Source organism: Convolutriloba macropyga, chromosome 15 (genome assembly GCF_964194025.1).
Source record: "Convolutriloba macropyga chromosome 15, txConMacr16.3, whole genome shotgun sequence".
Taxonomy (NCBI): Eukaryota; Metazoa; Xenacoelomorpha; order Acoela; family Convolutidae; genus Convolutriloba; species Convolutriloba macropyga.
The window spans coordinates 1,236,616-1,263,562 of record NC_134482.1 but is presented as its reverse complement, the minus strand read 5'-3'; the positions used below and the strand labels follow the sequence as shown (position 1 = coordinate 1,263,562).

The 26,947-nt window shown below is 35.5% G+C and overlaps 3 protein-coding genes across 4 annotated transcripts in view; 1 reads left to right on the top strand and 2 right to left on the bottom strand.

Moving 5' to 3' along the window:
- The window catches only part of LOC142354361 (uncharacterized), a 28,323-nt gene extending 9,364 nt beyond the window's left edge, over nt 1-18,959 (bottom strand). Inside the window, exons 1-2 of the mRNA XM_075406635.1 lie at nt 18,556-18,959; nt 14,374-14,498 (exon numbers count right to left, since the gene is read on the bottom strand). Coding sequence (XP_075262750.1) covers nt 14,374-14,498; nt 18,556-18,662 — 232 coding nt within the window. The 5' untranslated portion in view covers nt 18,663-18,959. The remainder of the gene's footprint in view (nt 1-14,373; nt 14,499-18,555) is intronic.
- Nucleotides 1-26,947, bottom strand: part of LOC142354358 (uncharacterized) — a 406,219-nt gene that overhangs the window by 332,978 nt on the left and 46,294 nt on the right. The window lies entirely within an intron of this gene.
- Nucleotides 63-14,055, top strand: LOC142354359 (uncharacterized). Of its 2 annotated transcripts, XM_075406633.1 has the most exons (7): nt 63-232; nt 540-660; nt 3,190-3,324; nt 3,686-3,949; nt 4,439-4,586; nt 10,895-10,992; nt 13,801-14,055. In XM_075406633.1, exons 1-7 carry the CDS (start codon nt 173-175, stop codon nt 13,929-13,931), a joined length of 957 nt encoding a protein of 318 aa, XP_075262748.1. In that variant the 5' UTR covers nt 63-172; the 3' UTR covers nt 13,932-14,055. The 2 variants fall into 2 exon arrangements, with proteins under 2 accessions (XP_075262748.1, XP_075262749.1); XM_075406634.1 differs by lacking the exons at nt 63-232; nt 540-660; nt 3,190-3,324 and adding an exon at nt 709-796 and having other exon boundaries at nt 3,648-3,949.

The window sequence follows — 26,947 nt, the reverse complement described above, 5'->3', positions numbered from 1 at the left end:
AATTGCGTACATGCAGTCAGCTATGTTTCAATAATGACAACTGACATGGAATTAACAAGAGCAGGCAACCTTATCTCAGAATAAAACTATTAATGACAACAGTATCATTCTCCTGACAAACAAAGTATTCTTAGTGATATACAGCTTAAAGTTTTAATACTTTTCATCCGAAATGCAGCTCATCTTCGTAGTACTCTTCTTACTCCTTCGCCTTCATTGTTCTCAACCTCAGGAATCTCGTTAACATTTTAAGTACATTAAAAACCTTCTGAGAAAACATTTGTTTCGCTCCAGATTTTTTTCAGGGTTAACGCCAGAAATGAAATCAAAATAAAAATCAAAAAAGTAAACTACTTCCGGTTAAAGTTTACGTCAAAAAAGTTTTTTTTTATTTTTACATTATTTCAAATCAAGCTTACATGTTCCCGTGTTCGGCTACGAATATTTAGCATGACGTTGGACTTATGCGCTCGAAACTAATAACAACTTTTGGAACAAATTGTTAACGAGATCCCTCTGAACAATTTTTCTAATCTTAGCCCATATATATCACTGGACCTGACAAGTGCTCCTATGACATCAAACTACAGGGATCTTTCACCCTCCGAAACACCACTTTCCATGCCATTCACATCTGCACGAACGGATATATTACGCTAGGTCAATTACATTTGACGAAAATAATGTTAATTTGCTAATCACGGAACGAACAACGTTGTAATTAATCTATATTAATGGACAAAAAAACTTGGAACTTGACAGGCAAACAGAAAAAAAATTATAATTCACAAATAAGGTTTCTCAAACATAGCTGCCAGATTACCAGAAAATAGCAGCAATAGCTTTGTAGATCACAGTGTCGAAAAATAGTGAGAAACAGACCAAATTTTTTTTATTAAATGCAGAGATGTTATATTTTGAATACGAATGTGTTCAACTTGTTGCCACTTCTGTTAGTTGCTCTCACATAACCTTTAATTGGAGTACCACACACTCACATGACCATATCTCTTTGAATTAAAGAAAAAAGCGATGAAGTTATTTTTTGAAAAAAAAACTGAAAATAATGTCAAAATGCCGCGTGTGAACAAAAATCCACTAGCGATAAAGCGAATTTTTGTTCAAACACCGTTTTCTCACTCTACTTTAAAGATAGAGCAAAAAAAATTCACGCCTCGAAACCAATTGCTTTTTCACTCCAACTCCTGTTTCGGCGTGACCAAAAACATAGCTGGCAGATTGCCAGAAAATAGCCGCAATAGCTTCGTAGATCTGCAATCTCAAAAAAACGGTAAAAGACTGACCAAAAAGTTCGTCTTTTCATTGAAGGCTGATATACTATATTTTGATTTAAAATCTGTACAAATTTTTGCTGCCTCTAATAGCTGCTCTTAAATAACCTTCATTTAGAGTGACACGCACTCATTTGACCTTATCTCTTTGAACTATAGCAAAGAGAAGCCAATTTTCGAGTCAGGAAGTTAATTTTGAGAGTGAGGTAAGTCAAGTTGGACCAAATATCTAATCACGCGATTGGACAAAAAACTGGCTCCACTAAGAGCGAAAAATGACGTCACGCACGCACTTCAGTTAAAATTGCATGAACGAATGAACAAAAAGCAGTTTTGAAGTGGTTGTGGCGTCATATGGTCGTAACAAAAATCGCGACGACGAAATAAAAAACCAAGAGAACCAATAAAAGCCCCACGCTATCGCTGTGCAGCTATTAATAACTTTTTGACAAACGCAAGCTTCGAAATTCAGTCATTTGTAGTATCAAACGAAATTGAAATAATTTAAATCAAAAACAGCTAATTAGGTCATCGAAATCAGATACCAGTATACATGGCAAAAAAAGGAAATTATGCTAATACTACTTAGGAATCTATGGTTTTAATCGAAATCAAATTCTCCGCAAATCTCTTTACTGACATACATAACTCGGCTCACATTATACGAAAAATTTTCAACAAAACACTTCAGAAGAACCCATTAAATCAAAAAGATAGCCGGCAAAATGCAAAAATAGCCACCGTTAACCACACTGCCCAAGGTAATAAAAAACAATGAGAAACATAACAACCGACTAACGTCGGGCAAACTGCTTTCAAACGAACAGCGAGCGGTTTGCTTCGTCATTAGCTAGCCACTTTAGTAAGGCTAGCTTTAGAGGTGAGCGCTGCGGGTGGGGAGTCCACGGGGGTGGGGCCAACAGTGAGGGGGATGACGGTCTTTGGCTGCACAGGTCCCTTACGAAATAGAAAACATAGCAGGACAAAAAACTTTCATTGACTTAACAAAAAACTAGATCTTAGACATGACTAGCTTTGTATTTGGAAAACGATTGAAAAAACAGGTTAGAAAAACTCGAAAAACTGTAAAAGCTCAAAATTTTGCATGTGAATTGAAACACAATCGAGAAAACGATTTTTGTTCAAACATCAATTTCTTTAAATTTATATTGCAGTAAAAAAAATTTACTCCGCAAAACGACTCAAATTCTGCTCTCTTTCCAGCTTCATTGTGACCAAAAAAAGCTAGCGTTCATTTCGTGGTTCGATGTTCACTCAAGTATCATGAACAAATGAAAGACTTCAATGCATTGTTTTACTTACAGCCACAGTGAGCCTAGCCTCTCAATAGCTGTTTAGGCGCTCCCTTGTTTCAAATTTCAAATAAATTTTATTGGTACGCTGTGTTAAATTTTTTAGATTGTTCACGTATTTTCATAACACAGCACACCAATTCGATTCAAATTAGTTGAAATGTAAAAGGAAAGCGCCTAAATAACAGTCGCTGAGAGGGGTCTTTGATTTTTTTTCAAGATTATTAGTTGAACATTGAACATCGAAATGAAAGCTAACTGCTCGAAGAAGATAAAGCCTAGTGAAAATGGGGTTTTCACTAGGTACCTTAGGTAAACGATATAAACAACTTCAACTGAAAAAAAATGTGTTTAACTGAGTTCAAACTTAAAAATTGCTACGAAAAATTTTTCAAAACTTTTTTCGCTCTGTCTGAAAAGAGAAGCTGACGGCTGCTATTAATTATCCTAACAAAATTCCTCCAGTCCTTGGTAGAAACAAATATTTAGAAGAACGAAAAAAAAGTTTAGTCTGCTAAATCTACAAGACAAAACCATTTGTCTGACTGCAACTAGAGAGCATTTCTAAAACAATTGTGACTTAGGTAGTGATGCACCTGAAATCCTCACCTCTCCTGGTCTATTTGACCATCTAAATGGCTCCATTATTCTGGCACCCGCTCTCATCGGACAACCTGACCAAAATTCAAATGCCACTTACGAGGAACTCTCATTCAAAGGGAGGACACGTACTATCGAAATTTTAACAAAGAAAATGCCAAGTAAAAGACCAATTAGCTTGAATTAATTGATAAATGAAAATCTGACAATGATCTTGCAAAAAATATATTATTTGAGACTTAGAGAACGTTTTTTTTATCGTTAATGTCCAATAAGTATTTCGAGCAACGGGCATGCACTTTACAATTATGAGACATCCGAATAATCATTAGATTTTTATCACATTGCGTCAACCACAATTTTTTCTACTTTGCTTTATACATGGAACATAACCTCAGCTCTATTTAAAAAATGATAGTTAATTGAGTAACCTTTCAAACAGCTTATTCGAGACAAAAACTGCGGCGCCTCCTTTTGAAGAGCTGGAGGAAACTGCCAAATTGTGGATATCGGAACCCGATTTCATTTCGGATGGCTACTTCAAACCCCGATGGGGATTCCGAGTGAAATGGAACGGGACCCAGAATGCATTCACCATTGCAGTTCTACAGGATCGAAAGTTCAAAACACTTAGTGGTCTTGTTCAGAAGACTATAATTGTGTATGAGTACGAGAGGTTAGATGCTACATTTGACGCTGTCTCTGGAGAACACATGCAGTCGGGAATCAACAGTCCTAACAAAAGTAAGCTGAAAAATTGACCAATTTTCAACTAATTTGGAGATCAGAAATCAAAACTACCGAAATCAAAAACTTGGAAAAACTTTTTCACCACCGAACGACAGGATATTCCCTATTAATAGAGAAACAGATTATCGCTCAACTTATATGATCTCAATTTATAGCTTGAATTTATAGTTTGAAATGCCAAATTAGATCATTGCAACTAATCAGCGTCAACAGAGTCGTATGATATGCACGAAAATAGTCGAGAGATTCAGATAGCCGAAGATAATAAAAGTTAATCGAGGCAACTTGATTGCTTGTTTTTTTGTATGCATTTCATATTACTTAATTGTGATTGGTCACTCAAAATTAGAACCAAAAATAGTGATACCAACTAAAAGAACGGTACCTATACAAAATATTTAACAATTAATATGTCCACGGACTACGTAGTATCCAGAGAAATAGAAAGATTTGATCACTTTACAACAATGGACTCTTTTGCAGCTATCAAATGGCAGCCAGTGGGCTCAGGCAGTAGAAAACTGGGCAACTATTTGGTGAACATGGGCAGATACCAGGATGGGATGGGGGGCATGTACCTCTATGAAATGAACCCAAACATGACTGGACAGGTGCTGCAGGAGTACCTCAAGTAAGCAAACTCGACCACTTATGTTAGTTGGACGCTTGGAACACAAACACTGCCAGTCAAAATTGCGTACCCAAAAGTAAACTGATTGAAATAAGCACCCGAAAACTATGACAATAAATGAAGATATCACCAACTGCTGATGTCGAGCAACATTTTCTTGAAAAGCTGACTTCCCCAGTTTTAAAAATAAACTTAGAATTCAAACATCGAAAGCAAAATTTTTACGGAATACTCTCATGAACGAACAACATTATCAATTAAAAGTTGTCCTAGTCGTTCATTCAATTGAATCTTCTCTCTAGAAACTATTTCGAAATTTTAAACATAGGCGGAAATTGCCGGAAAATAGCCGCCCTTGACCCGCTTGACGCACATTAGGATTGAAACAGAAAAGAAACTTAAGAGAAAGAAACTGACAGAATTTTTAAGTGTCAGTGTTCTTATTTGGTGTGTAAATTCTGCATATTCTTTCATATTCCAAAATTTCACTTAATTCAGCTTCTAAACTGAAGGCTCTTCAGTATAATACTAATGCCATCTAAATATTGCTTTAATCACCTTTGATAACCTAATGCATTACGACTTAATGACCGGGCTTTATATGCTTATCCTGTTTCTTTGATCTTTTGATTTTGCTCTTTTGACTTTCACCGTATTCGCTACATTGCGTAATTCAATGCGTGAAAGATGTTAAAATCTGTTCAGTTCAAACAGTGGGTGAAGTAAGTCAGAAGTCAAGCGTGGCAAAATCAAAAACGTGAAAATGTGAAATAATTTTAAAAAGGAGAGGGCCTAAACAATAGCCGTTGAGAGGCTGACGGTGGCTATTAATAAACATACCCGGCAGATAGCCGGAAAATAGCCACCGTTGATTCCAATAAGCATGATTGGGATTGAACGAATAGAATATATTGAAAAAAAAAGATTTTTGTACAAAAATATTTTTTAAGTCCGATTTATTTTGATGGCATTTCGTAGTTGAACATACTTCTGTTTCTTAGAGAGAGGCTACAGGGGCTACTATCAACACCAATAAGCATTAGAGGTGGTAACTAAGACTTATAGGAACGGCTTTCAAATAGCGGGCATCTAAAATTGGGCTTTATGGGTTTATCCCGTTTCTATTTCTGACTTCAATTTTTTATACCGACTCTGTTCATTTTGAATTGCTTTGCTTATCAACTGATGTTCAAATTCACTTTTAGCAGAATGAGAGAAGAGAGAAACTAGCCTAGAGAAGTCAAAAAGATTTCACGCAAAATGTCGAAAAAGCGGCAAAATGGTAAAGCGAAAAAAAGTTTGACGAAGTAAAAAAAATACGAGCGCAATAATAGCCGGCTGAGAAGATGAGGGCGGCTATTAATAAATATTAAACTGGCCGACTTTTACTCTCCTCGACAACCTAATCTTCCAACTAGCAGCCAATTAATGACACGCTTCCAAAACATAAACCGACTAACTTTGGATAGTTTAAGAAAGAGAAAAACTTATATCAGCTAATAATGAAGAACAAGCGCCAAGTCACTAAAGAAGTCAAAGAATGTTCCAGAACAAAAGCGCAAAAATGTTCAAGCATTTTGCATAAGAAAGACGTTTACAATAATTGCCTCAAACTTCGTTCGAGAGCAATTAAAAACATACCCGGCAGATTGCCGGAAAATAGCCGCCGTTGATTCCAATAAGCATGATTGGGATTGAAATAGAAGAGATTGAAAAAAAAAGATTTTTGTACAAAAACATTTTTTAAGTCCGATTTATTTTGATGGCATTTCGTAGTTGAACATACTTCTGTTTCCCAGAGAGAGGCTACAGGGGCTACTATCAATACCAATAAGCATTAGAGATGGTAACTAAGACTTATAGGAACCACGTTCAAATAGCGGGCATCTAATATTGGGCTTTATGGGTTTCGACTTCAATTTTTTATACTGACTCTGTTCATTTTGAATTGCTTTGCTGAGCAACTGATGTTCAAAATCACTTTTAGCAGAACGAGAGAAGAGAGAAACTAGCCTAGAGAAGTCAAAAAGATTTCACGCAAAATGTTGAAAAAGCGGCAAAATGAGGTAAAGCGAAACAATTGTTTGTTCGACGAAGTACAAAAATAGAAGCGCTATAATAGCCGGCTGAGAAGATGAGGGCGGCTATTAAACATTGCTGATGGGTTGTATGAAGATATTCACCAATTATCTAAAAAGTTTTGTTGTGTAGACCTATAGACCACTTTCTGCTGCGAGGCTTGGAAGTGGGGTGGTGTTTGCTTTTCTATGACTAAATGCGTGGTTTATGGAGCCATATTAGACTTTCTTTAATTTCTTGTGAAATTCCGATAAGCAGCGTGACCGATAGATTCCAGCTGTTTGTAAATCTAGAAAAAAACAATTTAGATCACACAAAAATCACAGACACGAGTGGAGAGAAAAAAACTAAAGGAATTTTCTTTCTATTGAACTCGCTGAACTAGTATAAATTTGCTTGAACGGCGCAGCACATCAGGTTTTTTTCACATTTCGCAATCTTTTCGATGAAAACTCTAAAAACATTGCCTTACAGAGCGATTCACTTTTTGCCACAAAAAGCGGTTTCAGGTTGTTGATTGTTCCAGGCAGGAGTCAGATAAGATAACATCTGAAACTGGATTTGGTAACGACGGTAATTGACGTCTTCGGTAATAATACAGAATGCACAAAATGTTGAATCTTGGATAGCATTTGTGTTGTTTTCGATAACTTCTTCAACAACATTCTGACAAATTTCTACATTGTGTATGATCTTATACAGTCGACTGTATATTTTTTGTCTAGGCTCATCTCGTATAGCTGGCTTCCTTTGTATATTAGTAGATACCGTGGGAAAACCGTTTAAATTCATTTTTAATTACTTATAAATTTCGCGAATCAAAAAAAGTTCAGCATTTTCTATTAGCAGGCTATAATGTAATTGGTTGAGAAACTGATTGAGCGGATTTGTATGTTTTAATTGACTGAGAATCTTAAGTTGCCCGTAGATTTATTTGAATCAATTTTCGGTTCTCTTATAATCGTTATAGTATTACATCTCAATTGTTGTACGTCACAACTATGTGGAGAGGGAGATTCAAAACAAAAACGATTGTACTTGAAAAAGTCATACTGATCATGAACCTTTAAATTTTTCTTACTAATTGTGATATCAAATTGTAATTGAGCCTACTTCAATTATAACCGCTTTTCGAAAGCAGCCATCAATTAGCCTCGTTAGAATCACCAATGTCACCAGTTGTCCATAACTCCCCCAACATGGATTGTCAGGAAAAATCACTCGGGTATCATTTTTGAAGACAACAACATGCAAAAAACAACTAACATGACTCCAATGTCAGCCAAAATGCTACGCCAATGGCAAGGGCAAAAAAGCTACAGTGGGCCAAAAATACTCGAAAGACTACATCTCTACCCAGGAAAGCAATTAAAAACATCAAAAAAAATTGACAAGTAAAAGTAAGTAAATTCTAGCGTGCCGAAGCAGGGAACGATAACTTCGCTGTCTTCAATTCATCAAGACGTAGTGCGCATTAAACTGATAAAAATGCGAAAAACATGGTAGCGTCTAAGAAAGGCAAAGTTATAATGAGCAGATTAAAAAAACTCAAAAAGGCAAAAAAAATCAGCGACAAATTAGGATACGTTTCACTACCAATTAAATTTAGTTACAAAATAATTCTAGATAAAATTGCTCTCGAATGACAGTAGAGTGGGCAAATAAATTCAGATGGGACTGTAGCCTTCATAATTTTTCTTAACGGGTGCTAAAAAATTCGACACGAGAAGTGAAATCAAAACAATGTTCTAGAACAGAACGGTTATCCAAAAATTTTGCATAAAAAGAGACTCAACCTGAAGTTTACGATAATTGCCTCTATCTTCATTCGAGAGCAAATAAAGGAAAAAAATTACTATACTGTAATAGTTAAGGGAGATTCATACAGCAAGATCATTGCAAATTAAAGTAATCAGAAAAATTCTATAAGCAAACTAATGCGCAAATATCCCGAGGTATACTACACCAGCGAATAAGATGTTGGCGCTATAACTGATATTAGAACTGCCCAAATTGCCACGAGTATTGCCGAAATTGCAAAGAAAAGGCAATTACAACTTAAATGTTGACCAAAATAATCAATAATAAGCTAAGAGCTCACCGTAATGATTTTGGAGCGATCAGGTCAGCCAAGCTGATCACTTGTTCATATTCATATAAAGTCCCAGGAGCAGCTAAGGCATGACCAAGATGCGTAATTATTTTTTGCCTGTAATTTACCTCACACAACAACGTTTTTGCCCTGATGAATAACGTATTTTAAACATATCACAATACTATTATAATTTTCCAACAATTTTGCAGTCGATAAGTGATTTAATTGATTTATAAATTCACCGTTTCAGAAAAAAATAAAAACATAACCGACTAATGTCGGCAAGCGGTTGGCTTCGTCAATAGCTGGCCACGGTTTAGTGAAGCTAGCTTTAGCTTAATTGAAGGCGCATGAGGTGAGCGCAGCGGGGGGAGGGTGAACCGGGGGGGGGGGGGCTGATGAGGAGGCAACTGCAGTGGGTGGGTCAACTGTGGGAGGGGGTCTTTGGCTGCACAGGGCCCTTACGGCCTGAACAATGCGCAGGAGTAAGGATTTGAGGGGGGAGGTGAAGTGAGGGGGCTGTCTGTGTGTGTGTGTGGGGGGGGGGGGCGTTGTGGGGTCAACCTCCTAAGAACCGCCCTGCACACCAAAAGTATAAAGTATAAGTCTCCAAAACAAATTCTCTGAATCGCTTACTTGGAGACTACTGAGCTGAAAGGCTCTAAGAGAACTTGACGCCCGCTGGGCGCTACCTGTTTATCCCGTTTTCAAGGACGAGAAGTCAAATGGATAACACGAAAAATTGGTCCAGCAAAAAATCGCATAAGAAAATCAACAGGACTAATATAATTGCTAAACTTCGTTTAAGAGCAATGAAACGAATGACACACTTAACAGTAATCGGCAGAGTTATACGTTGGCAGTGTTGTACGCCAATTAGCTCGCGAAAGACTTGAGCCATATCAATTAAGTTAGAACGAGTAGGCTGGTCTCAGCAAAAACTAGCTGGTCTCAACCAACGACAATTATTTTTCAAAAAATAAAGCAGGTTGGAACATTAAGAGATGGCCATCTCTACGGATTCAGTATCTGTTTCTAAGAGCACTAGAGAAACCATAATAAGTTTATCAGTTATCAGTGGTGTCTACCTCTATTTAGACAGTACTACCTGCTAAAAAATTAAGGCCAATTTGCTTTGTAGAAAAAAATCACGTCTTTCCGTTTCATTAAAACAAGCAATTCAAATATGTTATTGGATATGACTAAAAGCCTTAGTTTTGGCGAAAAATAAACTAAACGTTAAAATTGATCTGACGCCAGCGCAATTTCAAGGAGTGGTGTTATATCATCATAAAGTAATTTTTTAAAAACGAAAATCAAAGATCTAGTGAACTAGTGTTATAGAATAAGTCTGATTTTTCAATAATAAACAACCATATCTTACTATATTTCTTTTATTCATTTTAATGGACTCCATCTAACTAATTTTGATAACAAAATGAATGTTTGTTCAAATTGGGAAGCATTCGTATCTTTTAAAATAAGGTTGGTTTAGCGCCAAAATTTAGGCGGATAAAGATGAAAGATGCGCACAGCTTCTGATTGATTTCATGACAAAATTTTATTAACAGTAAAAATGCGATAAACATATCGATAAAACAGAAAAATGTCTGGTAAGATACATTATATATCCTCAATTTCAGAAGTCCGCAATATAACTAGCGAAGGGGATCACGTCTGCCAGAAAATGAACATAACACACTATTGTCGGCCAAATTGCTCTCAAACGATTTTGCATCAGGATTATACGACTGCAATAATTGCATTAAACGTCGTTCGAGAGCAATTAAAATAATTTTAAGGAGTACACGCTTTCCGTATATTCTAATATAGTAGTACCAGCAAATTTTTTCACCAATACTATCTATCAAGTCAATCATCAATTAAAACTATCAATTTCAAAATGGATCGGAAGCACGACATACAAAAATGGCTCATACGTGTCAAATTAAGCTTAAAAGACTCTTCTTCTTTGTCACTGAGTACTATTAATTATACTAAACCTATCAGACCTTTCAATCCATAATGACTCGATAGTTCCAAAAGAAGTAGTGTAGCATACTTTGTAGACTACTTATTCTTTTTTCTTAAAAATGCTTTTTTAATCTCCCACTATTTGACTGCTATTTTATAGATCTGATTGCAACAACCGCAACTGCACTTTGCCCACAAAGCAACAAAGATGGGAAAACGCAGTAAAGTTCAGTGAGATCAGAAAACCCATTGTGGACAGTGAGTAACAACGATCCTTAGAAAAAGGGACGGGATTTATAGTACACTCTGGCATATTTTGCACAACGAAACAAACGCAATATCATTAAAAAATCTTTGAAAAATTGCAAAAACATCCAATTTTCTCTCAAACGACAGGCGGGCGGTCAATTGTTCCTTACATTAGCCACAGGAGGGGTATATTATCACTACGGATGTTTTAGAGCTTATAAATCAATTCTCAAATTTAAAATGAAAACTGAAACCACACTTTCTATTTGACTTTTAGTAGTGAGCTGCCGCAATTAAGTTCAACTGCTTTTAAGTCTGAATGTACAGCAATTAAAGACGCCAAAATCAAGCATAAAAAATTCACTTGAAAAAGCAAACTGATCATACAAAAAATTGATTGAGCAAAAGTTGCGTAAAACAAGACCACAAGACTGATATAAAAACTTCTAACAGTACTGACAGAAAAATTGAAATACGACTGAACTATTTTTGCATTGTTTCTGGAAAAATCCTCTGCGACTTACAAAATACATCCTGAGAAAAAACTACACAAAATTATAAGAGAGTGGAAAGATATTCGATGGAAGGGAACTGATAGGGAACTGACATATAATTGATAGCGAACTGACATACCAAAATCAACTAAATAAGGTTATCAGTTAAATGGCTTCAGCAATCAGATCATTATATTTGGTTCGTTATCAGGTACCGTTAAAAACAAGAATAAATCTTTTTAAATCACTAGTTTTGTCTCATTTAGATTTTAGTGCGATTTTTTTTTTCAAAATTTACCATCTTACTCTATTGACAGAAATAACAAACAGATAAACTGGGGCATAAAAGTTTGCTTTATGAAAACCAAATACGATATTGCCAGAGATCTACTTCTGGAGACTAAAATTCTTCCAGGAGAGCTCCAAATAACACGGTTGTCATTAAGTAGGTTTTTCAAAATTCTCCAAAAAGCAAGAAATCGCTCCAATAAACATTTCAGATTTTTAGAAAATGTGCCAATTATTGTAAACAAACGAACCCATAACTTTTTCTTAGAACAAAAATGTAAGTCAAAATGGAGTACTGGTTCAAATGTTCGTAACTTTATTCGAAAATGGAACACACGTCCAATTACAATTAGAAAAGGAACGTCGAAGACCAAATTTAAACAAAAAGTTACAGCGGAAATGCTTAAACGACACGAAAGAGTTCCAATAGACAGAAGGGTTGCAAGATTCAAACATACTTTTTATCAAAACTATTTTAAGAAAACCGAACCTTAATTTGTTATGAATTAGAAAATAATAATGTTTGATTAATAAATTTCTAACATGTAAAATTAACCAAGTGGTTAGTTTAATTTACATGTATTCAGATTTAAAAAAGAAGAATAGAAATAGTAAGTTATGTTCCATTATGATACCTGACTTAGTTTCCTCATTCAGTAGATGTTTACACCGAACACTTCTGGATGCCATATTTTTGTTTTCTACTTCAAAAGAAAATCCAACAACGTGTGTGACAAATGGTGACACACAGACATCTATGGCACAAAGGCTACTGTTTATGAAATGACAACTGTTACAAAATGAGACAATTTTTTTGCATTTCCTGGATGGATGCACATCTTAATAACATAGCAAGCAGATTGCCGGAATAGCTGCGAAAGAATAGACTTACGTGCCGTATGATAGAGATAGAAACAGATACAGATCTAAGTTGAAAAAGTTATCGACGCCGCTCAAAAAGCTATGTAAAAAAAGAAAATGATAAATTAAAAAAGCTTGTTAAAATTCATTACGCAGAAGCCTTTTCATTAGGGACCCTTATTACACATATGAGTTACTTTGACCTTAAACTAATTCAAAATAAACTTAAATTTTAATGTGCAAAAGTTATTTTATTGAGTGAGGTAAGTCAATTATGATCAAAATCTAATCACGCGAAAAACTTTTGCTAGAGAGAGTGAGAAATGACGCCACGCGCGCAAAAGCAGTTAGTGAGAGGAAGAAGTCATTCAGAAAATTTGAGGCGTTGAGGTGTGAACATATGTAAAACGAAAAAAAAAGCGTCAGACGATGAAACAAAAACATAGCAGGACAAGTCCTGACGTACAATTCAAAGAATTTTCATTGACTAAACTAGACCTAGAATGGACTATGAGTGAATTGAGAAAACCATTTTAAAAGAAATCAGATGGAAAAAATAAGAAAAAACAGAAAATCAATGTCAAAATGCCGCATGTGAACAAAAAAACCACTAGCGAGAAATGAAAATTTAATTCAAACAAAAAACTAGGTCTAGAATGAGCTGTGAATGGATCGGGAAAACCATTTAGAAAATCCGATCCAAAAAATTGAAAAAACAGCAAAAATCAGAGTGAAATTGCCGCATGTGAACAAAAAACCACTAGCGAGAAAGAGAATTTTTGTTCAAACACCGTTTTCTCACTCTACTTTAAAATTAAAGCAAAAAATTCACGCCGCAAAACCACTCGCTTTTTCGCTCAATTTCCTGTTTCGGCGTGACCAAAATCACTACACCAATTTGACTTCAAAAATCATGAAAATGTGTGAACAGATCTCAAAAAAAGACAACGCCCCAATACAATTCAAATTCCTTTGAATTGTAAAAAACCAAGAGCACCGCAATATAGCTCCGCTCAGCTTACAGCTTCGCAGCTATAAAAACAATAATGAGAAGTAAAAGTTTTGGTGTATGGTTAAGCAAGCCGAATTGGATAATGGGGTTAAATGAGCCACGATTTGAAGAGACACTGAATGTTATTCTGTGGGTGGGTGGGGTCATTTCCATTGTTTTTAGGATACAATGACGAGAGGAAGAATGAGCTAGACAGAGCGAATGTGACGGCCATTTTGAAAGAAGAGGAACACGTGATCAGATTGCACCAGATGCAGTGCTGCGACAACCCACATCCAAAATTAGACGAATAGATATTACCAACACAGACACTGTCAAAGTGATATAAAAATGTAAACAAGAATTAATATGAACTGAGCAGAAAAAATATTGACGAAAAAATGACCAAGTTGATAAGTTTTATTTATTCAAGACAAACTTATTTTTGACTAACGACTTCCAATAAGATCAATGGATGTCACCGATATCATATATACAAGCAGACTATGATACGTCGTATCTTTGAAAGCTTTTAAATTTTTATGCCCAATCATGAAAATAAGATGAAGATTGCTGTCATAATGAAACAGCAATACGCAGGCAACAAAACTTTGCTAACACTTCGGCAAATTTTTAGCATGAAGTGAGAGGCTCCAAGATCTCTACCCCTTGGTCTTCCATTCCATAGTAGTAAAATATCAAAACAGGAAACAATTCAAAAGTGGGAGTCGAGTAAATTGATGGGATAACCCTTACCTTGTAGTGACTTTCTGCAACTGGTCCATAGTCCCTGTGAGTAGACCTCATTCTTACTGTGAGCCCACCAGTCAGACAGTAAAGCAACGAAGAGAAGGACCAAGGCAACACACAGACATATGAACCTGTATCAAACAGCAGTCACATCTACCAATAAGTGTATATTAGACTACTCATTTTCAACGTATCTAGTTATTCGGAATTTTGCTTCTGCACTTCTTACGACAGTTACGATCAAGAGGATTGTTATTCCATTTTTGCACAAAAAAAAACGGGAGAACTTTATGCTAGCTTCACTTGTTTTTGTTTAGACACTATTTGACGATCATTTGAGATCATCCCACACCAACATATCTAGTACCACATTAAAGCTCACAGTGTTCACAATTGCGCTACAAAAAATTCAGCAATGTTGTTTTTTCGTAATTCTTTCACCAGTTTTTGCCATATTTTAGGTCTATTTATCAAAGTTTCCTCAATTTAGGCCAATTCTTAAAACTTTCCATAATTGGTTTTGATTTTGATCAATTAAGATAGCTAGCGACTTTTTCGAGAGTATCTAACAACGAATAACAATTATATTATATATTTTTAACACAATCAATTACACAAAAATTGCGTTTTTGAGAAAAAAAATAAAAACAAATGTTTAGTCCTCTTTCAAAAGCTGCTTAGTTTTTTTTCGTCATTTGACCCATTTTTGTGTTAATGTTTTGAGATGTTGGGAAGCAGGAAAAAGCAAATCTTGCTATCTCTTGTGAGACTTCTATCAAACATTCAAACATAAAACGACTAACGTCGGAAAAACTGCTCTCGAATGACAGGAGGGGCAATTAAATTCAGGGGCTGTAACATAGATATTTTTTTCTCAAAAATCAAGAAGTGCGTGAAAAAGTCAATTGAGAAGATTATTCTAGAAGAAAAGCGCAAAAACTGTCAAACAAAAAATCTGCATAAAAACACGTTTACAATAAAAGCAGTTTAGCAAAGAAAACTTGTGTATCATGAATAATGGCGACAAAACTGACTGGCGAGCAACAAAAGCGTACTAACTGTGCGTTAGGCACTGTCATTTGCAATCTCAAGTTTTTAAAATATAATAAGAGAAAACCATTTCATAATTTTTTAGTTCGATCATATATTGTTCACCATTGAGTTTGATTTAGTTCAAAATGGGAACCTGCTTAATAAGTGAAAAAAATACCTGTTAACAGCAACAACGTCGTACCATCAATGCGCTATTAATACGTTGCTAATTATAAATTCCATGAGATTGGAATTCATTTCAGCGTCGTCTTTTTTTATGATAGCTCACACAATTTTAATATTTTTTTAAAACACCGCAGCACTAGAGATATCGGCAAAGTAGATTAAGGGGCGAACCATATTATTGCAAAAATATTTGTTGACTTGCTCATTGCCTCTCGCTGATAATCACCTTCTAATTGCGATTGCGCCAATCAGTTGGTGAGGTCTAATAAAAATTTTGTTAAATAACTGACGCCATTTGTTTGGGGAAACAGCGAGTTTTTTTACATGCCTTTATTCATAGTTCTTTGTGATGTTTCGTCAAAAATCATTTTTGGCAGCTTTCACCTTAATTTATCGAGGCAGAACGTTATCTATTTAATGGGACCATAAGTTTTCAGTTCAATGGAGACAATTAATTTTCAAAAATTCTGAATCAAAAGTTCGCACATACAATTGTTCAGAACTTCTTCGTCTCTTCTAGTTATAACAGTTTGGATCAGTTAAGACGTCAATTGCTCGGGCTTTATTAATTTCGAAAACGTTTATTGAGATTTTTTAGAAAGGTCCCTGCTGTTGCTTTATGCATGCCATACTGAAACTAAAAAATTGATAGACCTCAATTAGTTTATATAATATTCGACGCTCTCTATTGATTTATATAGCCTTGTTTCAGTTCTCGTGTCCAAAAGTTCTAACAATTTTTTCATTTTTAGAAAAGTTTTCGAATTTTGTCAGCTTTACTCCCAAGTTCTTGCCATATTAGTGAGTTTGTTCCAAATTTGCTTCTATAATGGTACTATATGCTTTCTTATAGTAAAAAATTGTTCTGTTCAAGAAACTCTCCGCATCAATTTATATTTTTTTGAGTAATGTAGTAAATTATTTACAGCGAGTCTCGCAAAAAAAATGCCAATGAACTAAAAACCAAGTTAATATCTAAAATGGGAACAGCTAATAGATCTTTTTCAAAAAACTATTGAGGTTCATCTGCTTTGTTGAAATTAAAAACTCCTTGTTTCCAAATGAGCCAGACAATCAGTTATATGGTTCCTCCTTCAATTTGCTGCATTGTAGTTCAGAGGATATCTCTGATTTAGATTTGGTCAAGCAGATATTCATTTCCTCAATTTTTCCGCCTTTTCTCCAAATATCAAAATTTTGTTTAATTTACAGGCTAGTTTCAAGCCTTTATTTTAATTAATATACATCTTCTCCATCAGCCCGTAAGCATTAGCAACAGTCGAAAAAAAAACAAATAATGTACAAGAATATTAAGCTTGATCAGTTTCCTGCCATGTTTTTTGCCAACAAAGAATTGGACATCTTTAGTGCTTTACAATAATCTTTTATCTCTTTTATCTTTATTCTTTAGGTTCATTCATTTAACTGACAAACAAAAATTATTTTTGAAATCAAATCAGCCAGGTAGTTAGGTCAAGTAACTTTTTCAATCTGTGGATTAACATTCAGGACTTGTATTGTCGAAAGGGATTAACATTCAGGACTTGTATTGTGGATAGTCTTTTTTCGTTTTACCTTCGCTGCCGCTTTCCTAATATGAATACTCTCGCTTTTTTACTCATTCCCATTAAACTACATTTAGAAAGACGTGCTTGGCAAACAATTGACAAAATAAGAAGAACTTGCTTGTCTAGCTGTAAAATTTAACCTCAACATATTCAGATTAATAAGAAAGCAATTTGCTTCGATTTAAAATAACGCTGCGTCTTAAAAAAATATCATTGGTGCAAATAGGCTGTTCCCAAAAAAAACTACCACGAATACAGGTCGAAGTGAATTTACCAATAAGGCGCAAATCTATAATTCCTTTGTAAATGAAGGTTTTTATGGCTTTTTTTTGTTCCCTCAGAAAACCCAAATGATCCCTTTATTTCATTCTTTTCAAATTTCAGGTAAAAAACTGTTATAACCCAAAATTTCTTGCTCAGCCAACGTTTCATTAGATGTTTAATTAAACAATATTAATTCAGATACAGTGACATGGTTCATTGTAAGCTTTTCGATGCGAATTTGGGAACATTCTTTGTCACGCACAGAATCATGCGAGTCTTCTTGTTTGAGTTCTCTTCGCTCGTAAAGTGAGACATCATGGCTTTTTGTGAAGCTTTTTTATTTTTGGTCTTTCTTTTGAAACTACAACCAGGTGTAAGTTCGATGTTAACTGCACTAAATATATCATATCCTTTTTTGTTTTGGGTTCTCATTTGGATCTGTAATAGACTCTGCTCTGCTTAAGCAATATCTGTTATTTGCTATAGAGACTCCATTAGGAGGACAATTGGTCTGCATGGTATTGGTCTGCAATTGGGAATTATAAGCTTAATTTTTACATTCAGAGAATCCTATTTCGGTGCAATCATAGTTGATCAAAAATGTTAAACAGTTGAACCTCAATCAGATGCCCAGATTAACATCGCTTTGTTCTACATTTCTTTTGATACTTTAATGGGAAGTGAATCTTGATGATCTCCCCTCTCGTTGGGCGAGATTAAAAGATAGGCATCCTTGCCCCCTCTCATTGTGTGACAAAATTAAACATAAACCGACTAATGTCGGAAGAATTGCTCTCGAACGACAGGCGGGTGGAAATACATTTGACCACTCCGGGATTCGAACAATTGACCTCCGGCTCACTCTCCAAAAGAACTGCCCACTCGGCTGTCAGTCCCTTCTTTTTGCTATGCTGCAACTGATTTTATATTAGAAACAAATTCGACTCTACTTCGGCGTGAAAGCAATTGAGATCACTCAAAAATGAAGAACGAAAGCGTAAAAAAGTCAAAGAATGTTCTAGAAGAAAAGCTCAAAAACGGTCAAGCGAAAAACTTGCATAAAAAAGACCAACACGTTTACAATAATAGCTACGAACTTCGTTCAAGAGCAATTAATTATGAGTCTAAACTAACTGACCCTATTAGTCTGAAGGGACGACAGATACACTTCCTCTCAGTCACATACTCTGTCTCATCCTCGTGATGCTCAGAGTAGTTCTCCGCTCCGTATGGCGACCGTGACATTCTCTTCTCTTCCTCCACTCCTTTCCCTCTATTTGATTCTATTCTTCAATCACTGTCTTATTTGTTTCAGGCTATAATCTGATTGGTGTGGATAGAACCAAGCTGTTGGTTCCGAAACTGACCAGATGTCACAATTTTATAGGTTAAGAGGGAAACTTCGTGTGTAGTTCCGGAGATATGTTTGTCAATTTTTACTGTTATTTGGGTATCAGGAAAAGATTAGGTTGTTGCACAGCTATAAGCAATTCTCCAAGTTGACAATAAGCCTCGAATAGACAAAATACGGCTCAAAATTAATTATCTGAAAAATTAAAGGAAACATTGAACCAATGTATTGTAAAAAAGAATTGAGTTGGTTTTCTGATTAAACGCTATGCAAACGATGCGTAAACAAAGTACACACATAATATCACAGAACTTCAGATCAAAGCCGGAGAAAGGCCAAAGCCAGGAAAGCAAAAACGTGCGCCTTTTACATCATACTCGAAATCGGGAAGATCAGCCTTATTTAAGATTTTCATCAACACGACAGATGACAGATCCACATTACATTGCACGAATATCTAATAACTGCCGCAAAGCTGGCATTGATTTAGCCAGCTAAAGCGTAGGACAAATAGATTCACAGGGTCCAACACAACCAAAATCGCAGTTGACGCCACAAATTTTAGCTGCTCAGCAGTTTAAGTGAAACGTACACTTTTCAAGACCAATCACGCTCTAAAAGAATTGCACAGATACTTAATGCCCTCGAGCTTTGCCAGTTCATCCTATTTTCAATGACTAAAAAAGAAATTGGTGAAGCGGAAAAAAAGATCAAACTGAAAAATGCATAACAAAGAACATGATCCATATAGTTGCTAAAGTTTTCATTTGGGAGCAGTTAAAAATAAATTATTAGATTGCTACACAAAACATTTAGCTGACAAGTAAAAAAAAACAAACAAAGCTCCTCCGGACTCCATTACAATGCCAGAGCTTTGTCCGAGAATGTAAGCTAAAGTTCTACATTAAAAACAGGCTTAAATACATGATTGACGCCTATCCTGCAAGAGCCCTTCCGAAAAACGTATCTTGAAAATATTTCTCAAAGTCACACGCGATAGTGTCAACTATTGCAACTAAAACTTCCTCAGAATTCTAAAAAATCTGTAATTGACATGCATCAAAACGAACGGAGAAAACTATCCATCGTTAAGCATTTGTTCCTAAACGAAAAATTCTTCTGACTATCAGTTTTGCGGAGTTCAAATTAAAGCGATGTCTCCTGAAAAACCTTAATCACGACTTCTTTAATATCACAACTGAAAAATCTCAGAACCCTTAATTTCATATGATTTTAACAGATGTAAAACGACATGCAATGTCAATTATTTTGCGATATAAAACAACTTTTTAAAAAAGTAAAAAAATCAACAACAGTAACCAGTCGCAAAACAAAATGCAGCGATCAGTTTACACGCAAGGAGTAACATGTAAAAAAGCGACTAATTTTTATCATTTAATTGTTTTCTACAACATAATATTTACTCGACTAATTGTAATGTGGTGATTCAAGCACTATTGAATGAATTGGAGAAAGTGCATCAAAGTTAACCAACTATTAATTCAGAACGTTGACAGTGTTTAAAAAGCTAACATTTTTCCTGGTTTTTCTCTTAAATGCCAGCTTTTTCCATTTTTCTTGTTACAAATTCCCCAAATGTCATCAATTTAGCAAAGTATACTCTCACAGAACCTTTAACTAACAGGAAGAATTGCTATTGGTTAGTTTGCAGAAAATAGAAAACCATTTTTACCTCACTAAAAAGATTACCTGTTTATATTATTTGGAGTGGTGAAAACATATAAAGGGCTCTTATAAAACTTTCAACATTCATTAAATTGGACAGCTTAACAAAATGAGACCATTTTTTTCAGCGCCAGCAACAAAGTTGATTTAACTCTGAAGTCAAGGTGGTTAAAAGAATTTCATTGTTTTTTCCAAAGCGCTGGCCGTTCCTGCTGTTATGTTCTTATTCTGTTATTCTACTGTAAAATTAAATATCTAAACAGGTGAAGAAGCGCTTCTATGTATAGCAAATTTTAAACAAAAAAATGTGCTTTGTACTTTGACGCAACGAAGATTTGACGCAACGAAGATCAACAATACATTTCGAATTTGTTCGGTTTTTTTTCCTCTTTCCTTGATAAGGTTACCTAGACTAAGAATATTGATCATTCTGACAAATGACCTGCGTCTTAGTTTACGAACTCTATCCGTTTATTTCCCTTTGCGATTTTAAAAGAGGCAAAAATTGTGACCATACTAGCCAAAAATTTGTCTCAAAAATGAATGTTCTCGGTAACCAGGTCAAGAAATCTATATGCTAGTGTACGTAAGAAAATCGAATTTTGATGTCGCGTCTAATCTATTGCCCCCTGCGTCGTCAGGAGGACCAATAAATTGTCCAAAAAATAGTAGAAACCTGCCACCATTTGGGTTCAAGTGCTGGCACTTGTGAATGCGATGCAGCATTAAATCACGCGAATGCCGAGGTCAAGGGCGAAAAAGTGACTCAAAAAGTAAAAACAGCAAAATAAGCCAAAATTTTACTTAAAATTCAGGCATGTTCACAATAATTGCTTCAGCCATCGTTCGACAGCAATCAAAAACAATCAAATATATTCCTGATCCTATGCACTAAGTTGAAAATCTAAAAATCTGAAAATTGATCGAGGCTTGACGGTAGAACATTGTTTAACATTACATGATTAAAGAGCTCTTCACCTGTCTCAAAAGATTCCGCTCAAATTTTAGCTTTCACTTTGTTTCAATAATCTTCCTGTCAAATTGTTGGACCTGGACTAGAATTAATGAATATAAATACATGATATCATAAACTATAACCGAGGAGTTGGCTTTGTATTTCGCTAGCTTAGGCTGAGTGCTTATCTTCAATTATGAGGTGGTGACAAGAATGTGGGGTGGGCCAGGAAAAAATAACACGGGACAAAAAGGGAGGTATCCACCCCTTATTTTTTTTTCACAGAGATTACGCCTATACGAGCAGTGCGAGAGGGGGCCAAACTTTAAAAACTGCCCTTGGACCTATAAATTTATGAAGCTTCAACATTTTCAGGGAATAGCTAGTAGGGACAGACTAGTAAGGCTCTGAGAGAACTGCTCAGTGACTTGATGACTTCAGGGTTGACCAGTTTATTTCGCTAGTAGTAATAGGAGTGCTGTGTATCAATACTAGGGAGAAGGGGGGGGGGGGGGGGTCCACGGTGTGTAAAAAAACGATCACCTCTAAACGTTTACTTGTAAATATATCCGCCTAAAATTTTCCTGAAAAGCGCTTGGGCGCGATGGGACATTATATGAAGACGAACTCGAAACAAGCGTTTGGAAGAAATCCATTTGGCAAGATCATTTCACAAATTGTAGTTGCAGTAAACAGACGTTAGCTAAAATTGACATGCTCTTTAAATGAATAACCGCGTTACGAGAGATGAAATTGATGGGGGTATTACAAACTTGGTTTTTGCTGAAGGAAACCGAGAGAGACCCCCATGGCGTTGCTGTTCCAATACCGTAGTCTCTCGATCAGAGATCATCAAATTTTCGGCCAAAACTGAGTGGTCGCTTTTTACACACCGTGGACCCCCTAGTATTGATACACAACACGGAAGTTGAAAATAAATTAGCCCCCTTATCAGTCTACAAAGATTGTGTTAGTGGTGTTTGGGTGTGCATTTCCTGCGAATTTAATCAGACTGGACTAAAGAAACTTATTTCGTGCTGTTTTTGATGAAAAAATTTTTAGCCGGAATTTGTGACAAAAAATATCAATGTAAATAACCGACAATGTATTTTGTGTTTAAACGTAAAATCAACAACAATTTCATGAAAAATTTAAATTTTATCAAAATTGGCAAAATTTTAGTCAAAAATTCCGAAAAAAGGTGAATGATTTCAACGGAATTCACTTTATTTTCTCGAAAGTTTAAACCTCGATATCTCCCTGTTAAAAACGAAAATCAAAAAATCTTTTTAATTCCAAATTTTACGCTGGACAAGCTTTCTTATGATACCAGTCTCAACTCTCTACGATGAATATAGCGATCGGCCAAAATTGACTGAACAAAAAAAAACCAGTTGAGTATATAGTTCTTCCCCCCTCAAGAGGGGTCGGAACAAAAATCTCAGAGCCCTTAATTTCATATGATTTTAACCGATGTAAAACGACATGCAATGTCAATTATTTTGCGATAAAACAAATTTTTAAAAAGTTAAAAATCAACAACAGCAACCAGTCGCAAAACAAAAATTATATTAAACAAAGAGAGACGGTAATTTTAAAAAAAAAACAAAATGCAGCGATCAGTTTACACGCAAGGAGTAACATGTAAATAAGCGACTAATTTTTATCATTTAATTGTTTTCTAAAATATAATATTTACTCGACTAATTGTAATTTGGTGATTCAAGCAATATTGAATGAATTGGAGAAAGTGCATCAAAGTTAACCAACTATTAATTCAGAACGTTGACAGTGTTTAAAAAGCTAACATTTTTCCTGGTTTTTCTCTTAAATGCCAGCTTTTTCCATTTTTCTTGTTACAAATTCCCCAAATGTCATCAATTTAGCAAAGTATACTCTCACAGAACCTTTAACTAACAGGAAGAATTGCTATTGGTTAGTTTGCAGAAAATAGAAAACCATTTTTACCTCACTAAAAAGATTACCTGTTTATATTATTTGGAGTGGTGAAAACATATAAAGGGCTCTTATAAAACTTAACATTCATTAAATTGGACAGCTTAACAAAATGAGACCATTTTTTTCAGCGCCAGCAACAAAGTTGATCTAACTCAAGGTGGTTAAAGGTCAAGGTGGTTAAAAGAATTTCATTGTTTTTTCCCAAGTTCTGGCCGTTCCTGCTGTTATGTTCTTATTCTGTTATTCTACTGTAAAATTAAACATCTAAACAAGTGAAGAAGTGCTTCTATGTATAGCAAATTTTAAACAAAAAAATGTGCTTTGTACTTTGACACAACGAAGATTTGACGCAACGAAGATTTGACGCAACGAAGATTTGACGCAACGAAGATCAACAATACATTTCAAATTTGTTTGGTTTTTTCCTCTTTCCTTGATAAGGTTACCTAGACTAAGAATATTGATCATTCTGACAAACGACCTGCGTCTTAGTTTAAGAACTCTATCCGTTTATTTCCCTTTGCGATTTTAAAAGAGGCAAAAATTGTGACCATACTAGCCAAAAATTTGTCTCAAAAATGAAAGTTCTCGGTAACCAGGTCGTGAAATCTATATGCTAGTGTACGTAAGAAAATCGAATTTTGATATCGCGTCTAATCTTTTGCGTCTAATCAATTGCCCCCTGCGTCGTCAGGTGGACCAATAAATTGTCCAAAAAATAGTAGAAACCTGCCACCATTTGGGTTCAAGTGCTGGCACTTGTGAATGCGATGCAGCATTAAATCACGCGAATGCCGAGGTCAAGGGCGAAAAAGTGACTCAAAAAGTAAAAACAGCAAAATAAGCCTAAATTTTACTTAAAATTCAGGCATGTTCACAATAATTGCTTCAGCCATCGTTCGACAGCTATCAAAAACAATCAAATATATTCCTGATCCTATGCACTAAGTTGAAAATCTAAAAATCTGAAAATTGATCGAGGTTTGACGGTAGAACATTGTTTAACATTACATGATTAAAGAGCTCTTCACCTGTCTCAAAAGATTCCGCTTAAATTTTAGCTTTCACTTTGTTTCAATAATCTTCCTGTCAAATTGTTGGACCTGGACTAGAATTAATGAATATAAATACATGATATCATAAACTATAACCGAGGAGTTGGCTTTGTATTTCGCTAGCTTAGGCTGAGTGCTTATCTTCAATTATGAGGGTGACAAGAATGTGGGGTGGGCCAGGAAAAAATAACACGGGACAAAAAGGGAGGTATCCACCCCTTATTTTTTTTTCACAGAGATTACGCCTATACGAGCAGTGCGAGAGGGGGCCAAACTTTAAAAACTGCCCTTGGACCTATAAATTTATGAAGCTTCAACATTTTTTTGCTGAAGGAAACCGAGAGAGACCCCCATGGCGTTGCTGTTCCAATACCGTAGTCTCTCGATCAGAGATCATCAAATTTTCGGCCAAAACTGAGGGGTCGCTTTTTACACACCGTGGACCCCCTAGTATTGATACACAACACTCTATTACTACTCCCGCTGCTCAATACGAAAAGACACGCAAATTCATTACACAATCAAAAAGAAGAAAAAATTAATCTGAGGCAATTTCAGCAGTATCTTGATTAGAAGTTCTCAAATGCCAGTGAGATCCTTTTTGGCCAAAATTCAGTTGTCTAGAACAAACCATACCTCAGAAGTGAAGCTTTCAAATTATTTAAGTAATAAATCCGACCCCGAGATTATTAGCTGTCTAGGAGAACCGATGATTGATAAGCTCTTTAATATTCGAGCCATAAAACTACTATTTCATGCTGAAACCACTGTTAATTTTTTCGGCTAAGGTTCAAGTTAGAACACTGTTATTACTCCAGTGAGTCATAAAAAAATCAGCAATAATGTTAAACGTCAATAAATTGTCCAAAAAAATAGTAGAAACCTGCCACCATTTGGGTTCAAGTGCTGGCACTTGTGAATGCGATGCAGCATTAAATCACGCGAATGCCGAGGTCAAGGGCGAAAAAGTGACTCAAAAAGTAAAAACAGCAAAATAAGCCTAAATTTTACTTAAAATTCAGGCATGTTCACAATAATTGCTTCAGCCATCGTTCGACAGCTATCAAAAACAATCAAATATATTCCTGATCCTATGCACTAAGTTGAAAATCTAAAAATCTGAAAATTGATCGAGGTTTGACGGTAGAACATTGTTTAACATTACATGATTAAAGAGCTCTTCACCTGTCTCAAAAGATTCCGCTTAAATTTTAGCTTTCACTTTGTTTCAATAATCTTCCTGTCAAATTGCTGGACCTGGACTAGAATTAATGAATATAAATACATATCATAAACTATAACCGAGGAGTTGGCTTTGTATTTCGCTAGCTTAGGCTGAGTGCTTATCTTCAATTATGAGGGTGACAAGAATGTGGGGTGGGCCAGGAAAAAATAACACGGGACAAAAAGGGAGGTCTCCACCCCTTATTTTTTTTTCACAGAGATTACGCCTATACGAGCAGTGCGAGAGGGGGCCAAACTTTAAAAACTGCCCTTGGACCTATAAATTTATGAAGCTTCAACATTTTTTTGCTGAAGGAAACCGAGAGAGACCCCCATGGCGTTGCTGTTCCAATACCGTAGTCTCTCGATCAGAGATCATCAAATTTTCGGCCAAAACTGAGGGGTCGCTTTTTACACACCGTGGACCCCCTAGTATTGATACACAACACTCTATTACTACTCCCGCTGCTCAATACGAAAAGACACGCAAATTCATTACACAATCAAAAAGAAAAAATTAATCTGAGGCAATTTCAGCAGTATCTTGATTAGAAGTTCTCAAATGCCAGTGAGATCCTTTTTGGCCAAAATTCAGTTGTCTAGAACAAACCATACCTCAGAAGTGAAGCTTTCAAATTATTTAAGTAATAAATCCGACCCCGAGATTATTAGCTGTCTAGGAGAACCGATGATTGATAAGCTCTTTAATATTCGAGCCATAAAACTACTATTTCATGCTGAAACCACTGTTAATTTTTTCGGCTAAGGTTCAAGTTAGAACACTGTTATTACTCCAGTGAGTCATAAAAAAATCAGCGATAATGTTAAACGTCAATAAATTGTCCAAAAAATAGTAGAAACCTGCCACCATTTGGGTTCAAGTGCTGGCACTTGTGAATGCGATGCAGCATTAAATCACGCGAATGCCGAGGTCAAGGGCGAAAAAGTGACTCAAAAAGTAAAAACAGCAAAATAAGCCAAAATTTTACTTAAAATTCAGGCATGTTCACAATAATTGCTTCAGCCATCGTTCGACAGCTATCAAAAACAATCAAATATATTCCTGATCCTATGCACTAAGTTGAAAATCTAAAAATCTGAAAATTGATCGAGGTTTGACGGTAGAACATTGTTTAACATTACATGATTAAAGAGCTCTTCACCTGTCTCAAAAGATTCCGCTCAAATTTTAGCTTTCACTTTGTTTCAATAATCTTCCTGTCAAATTGTTGGACCTGGACTAGAATTAATGAATATAAATACATGATATCATAAACTATAACCGAGGAGTTGGCTTTGT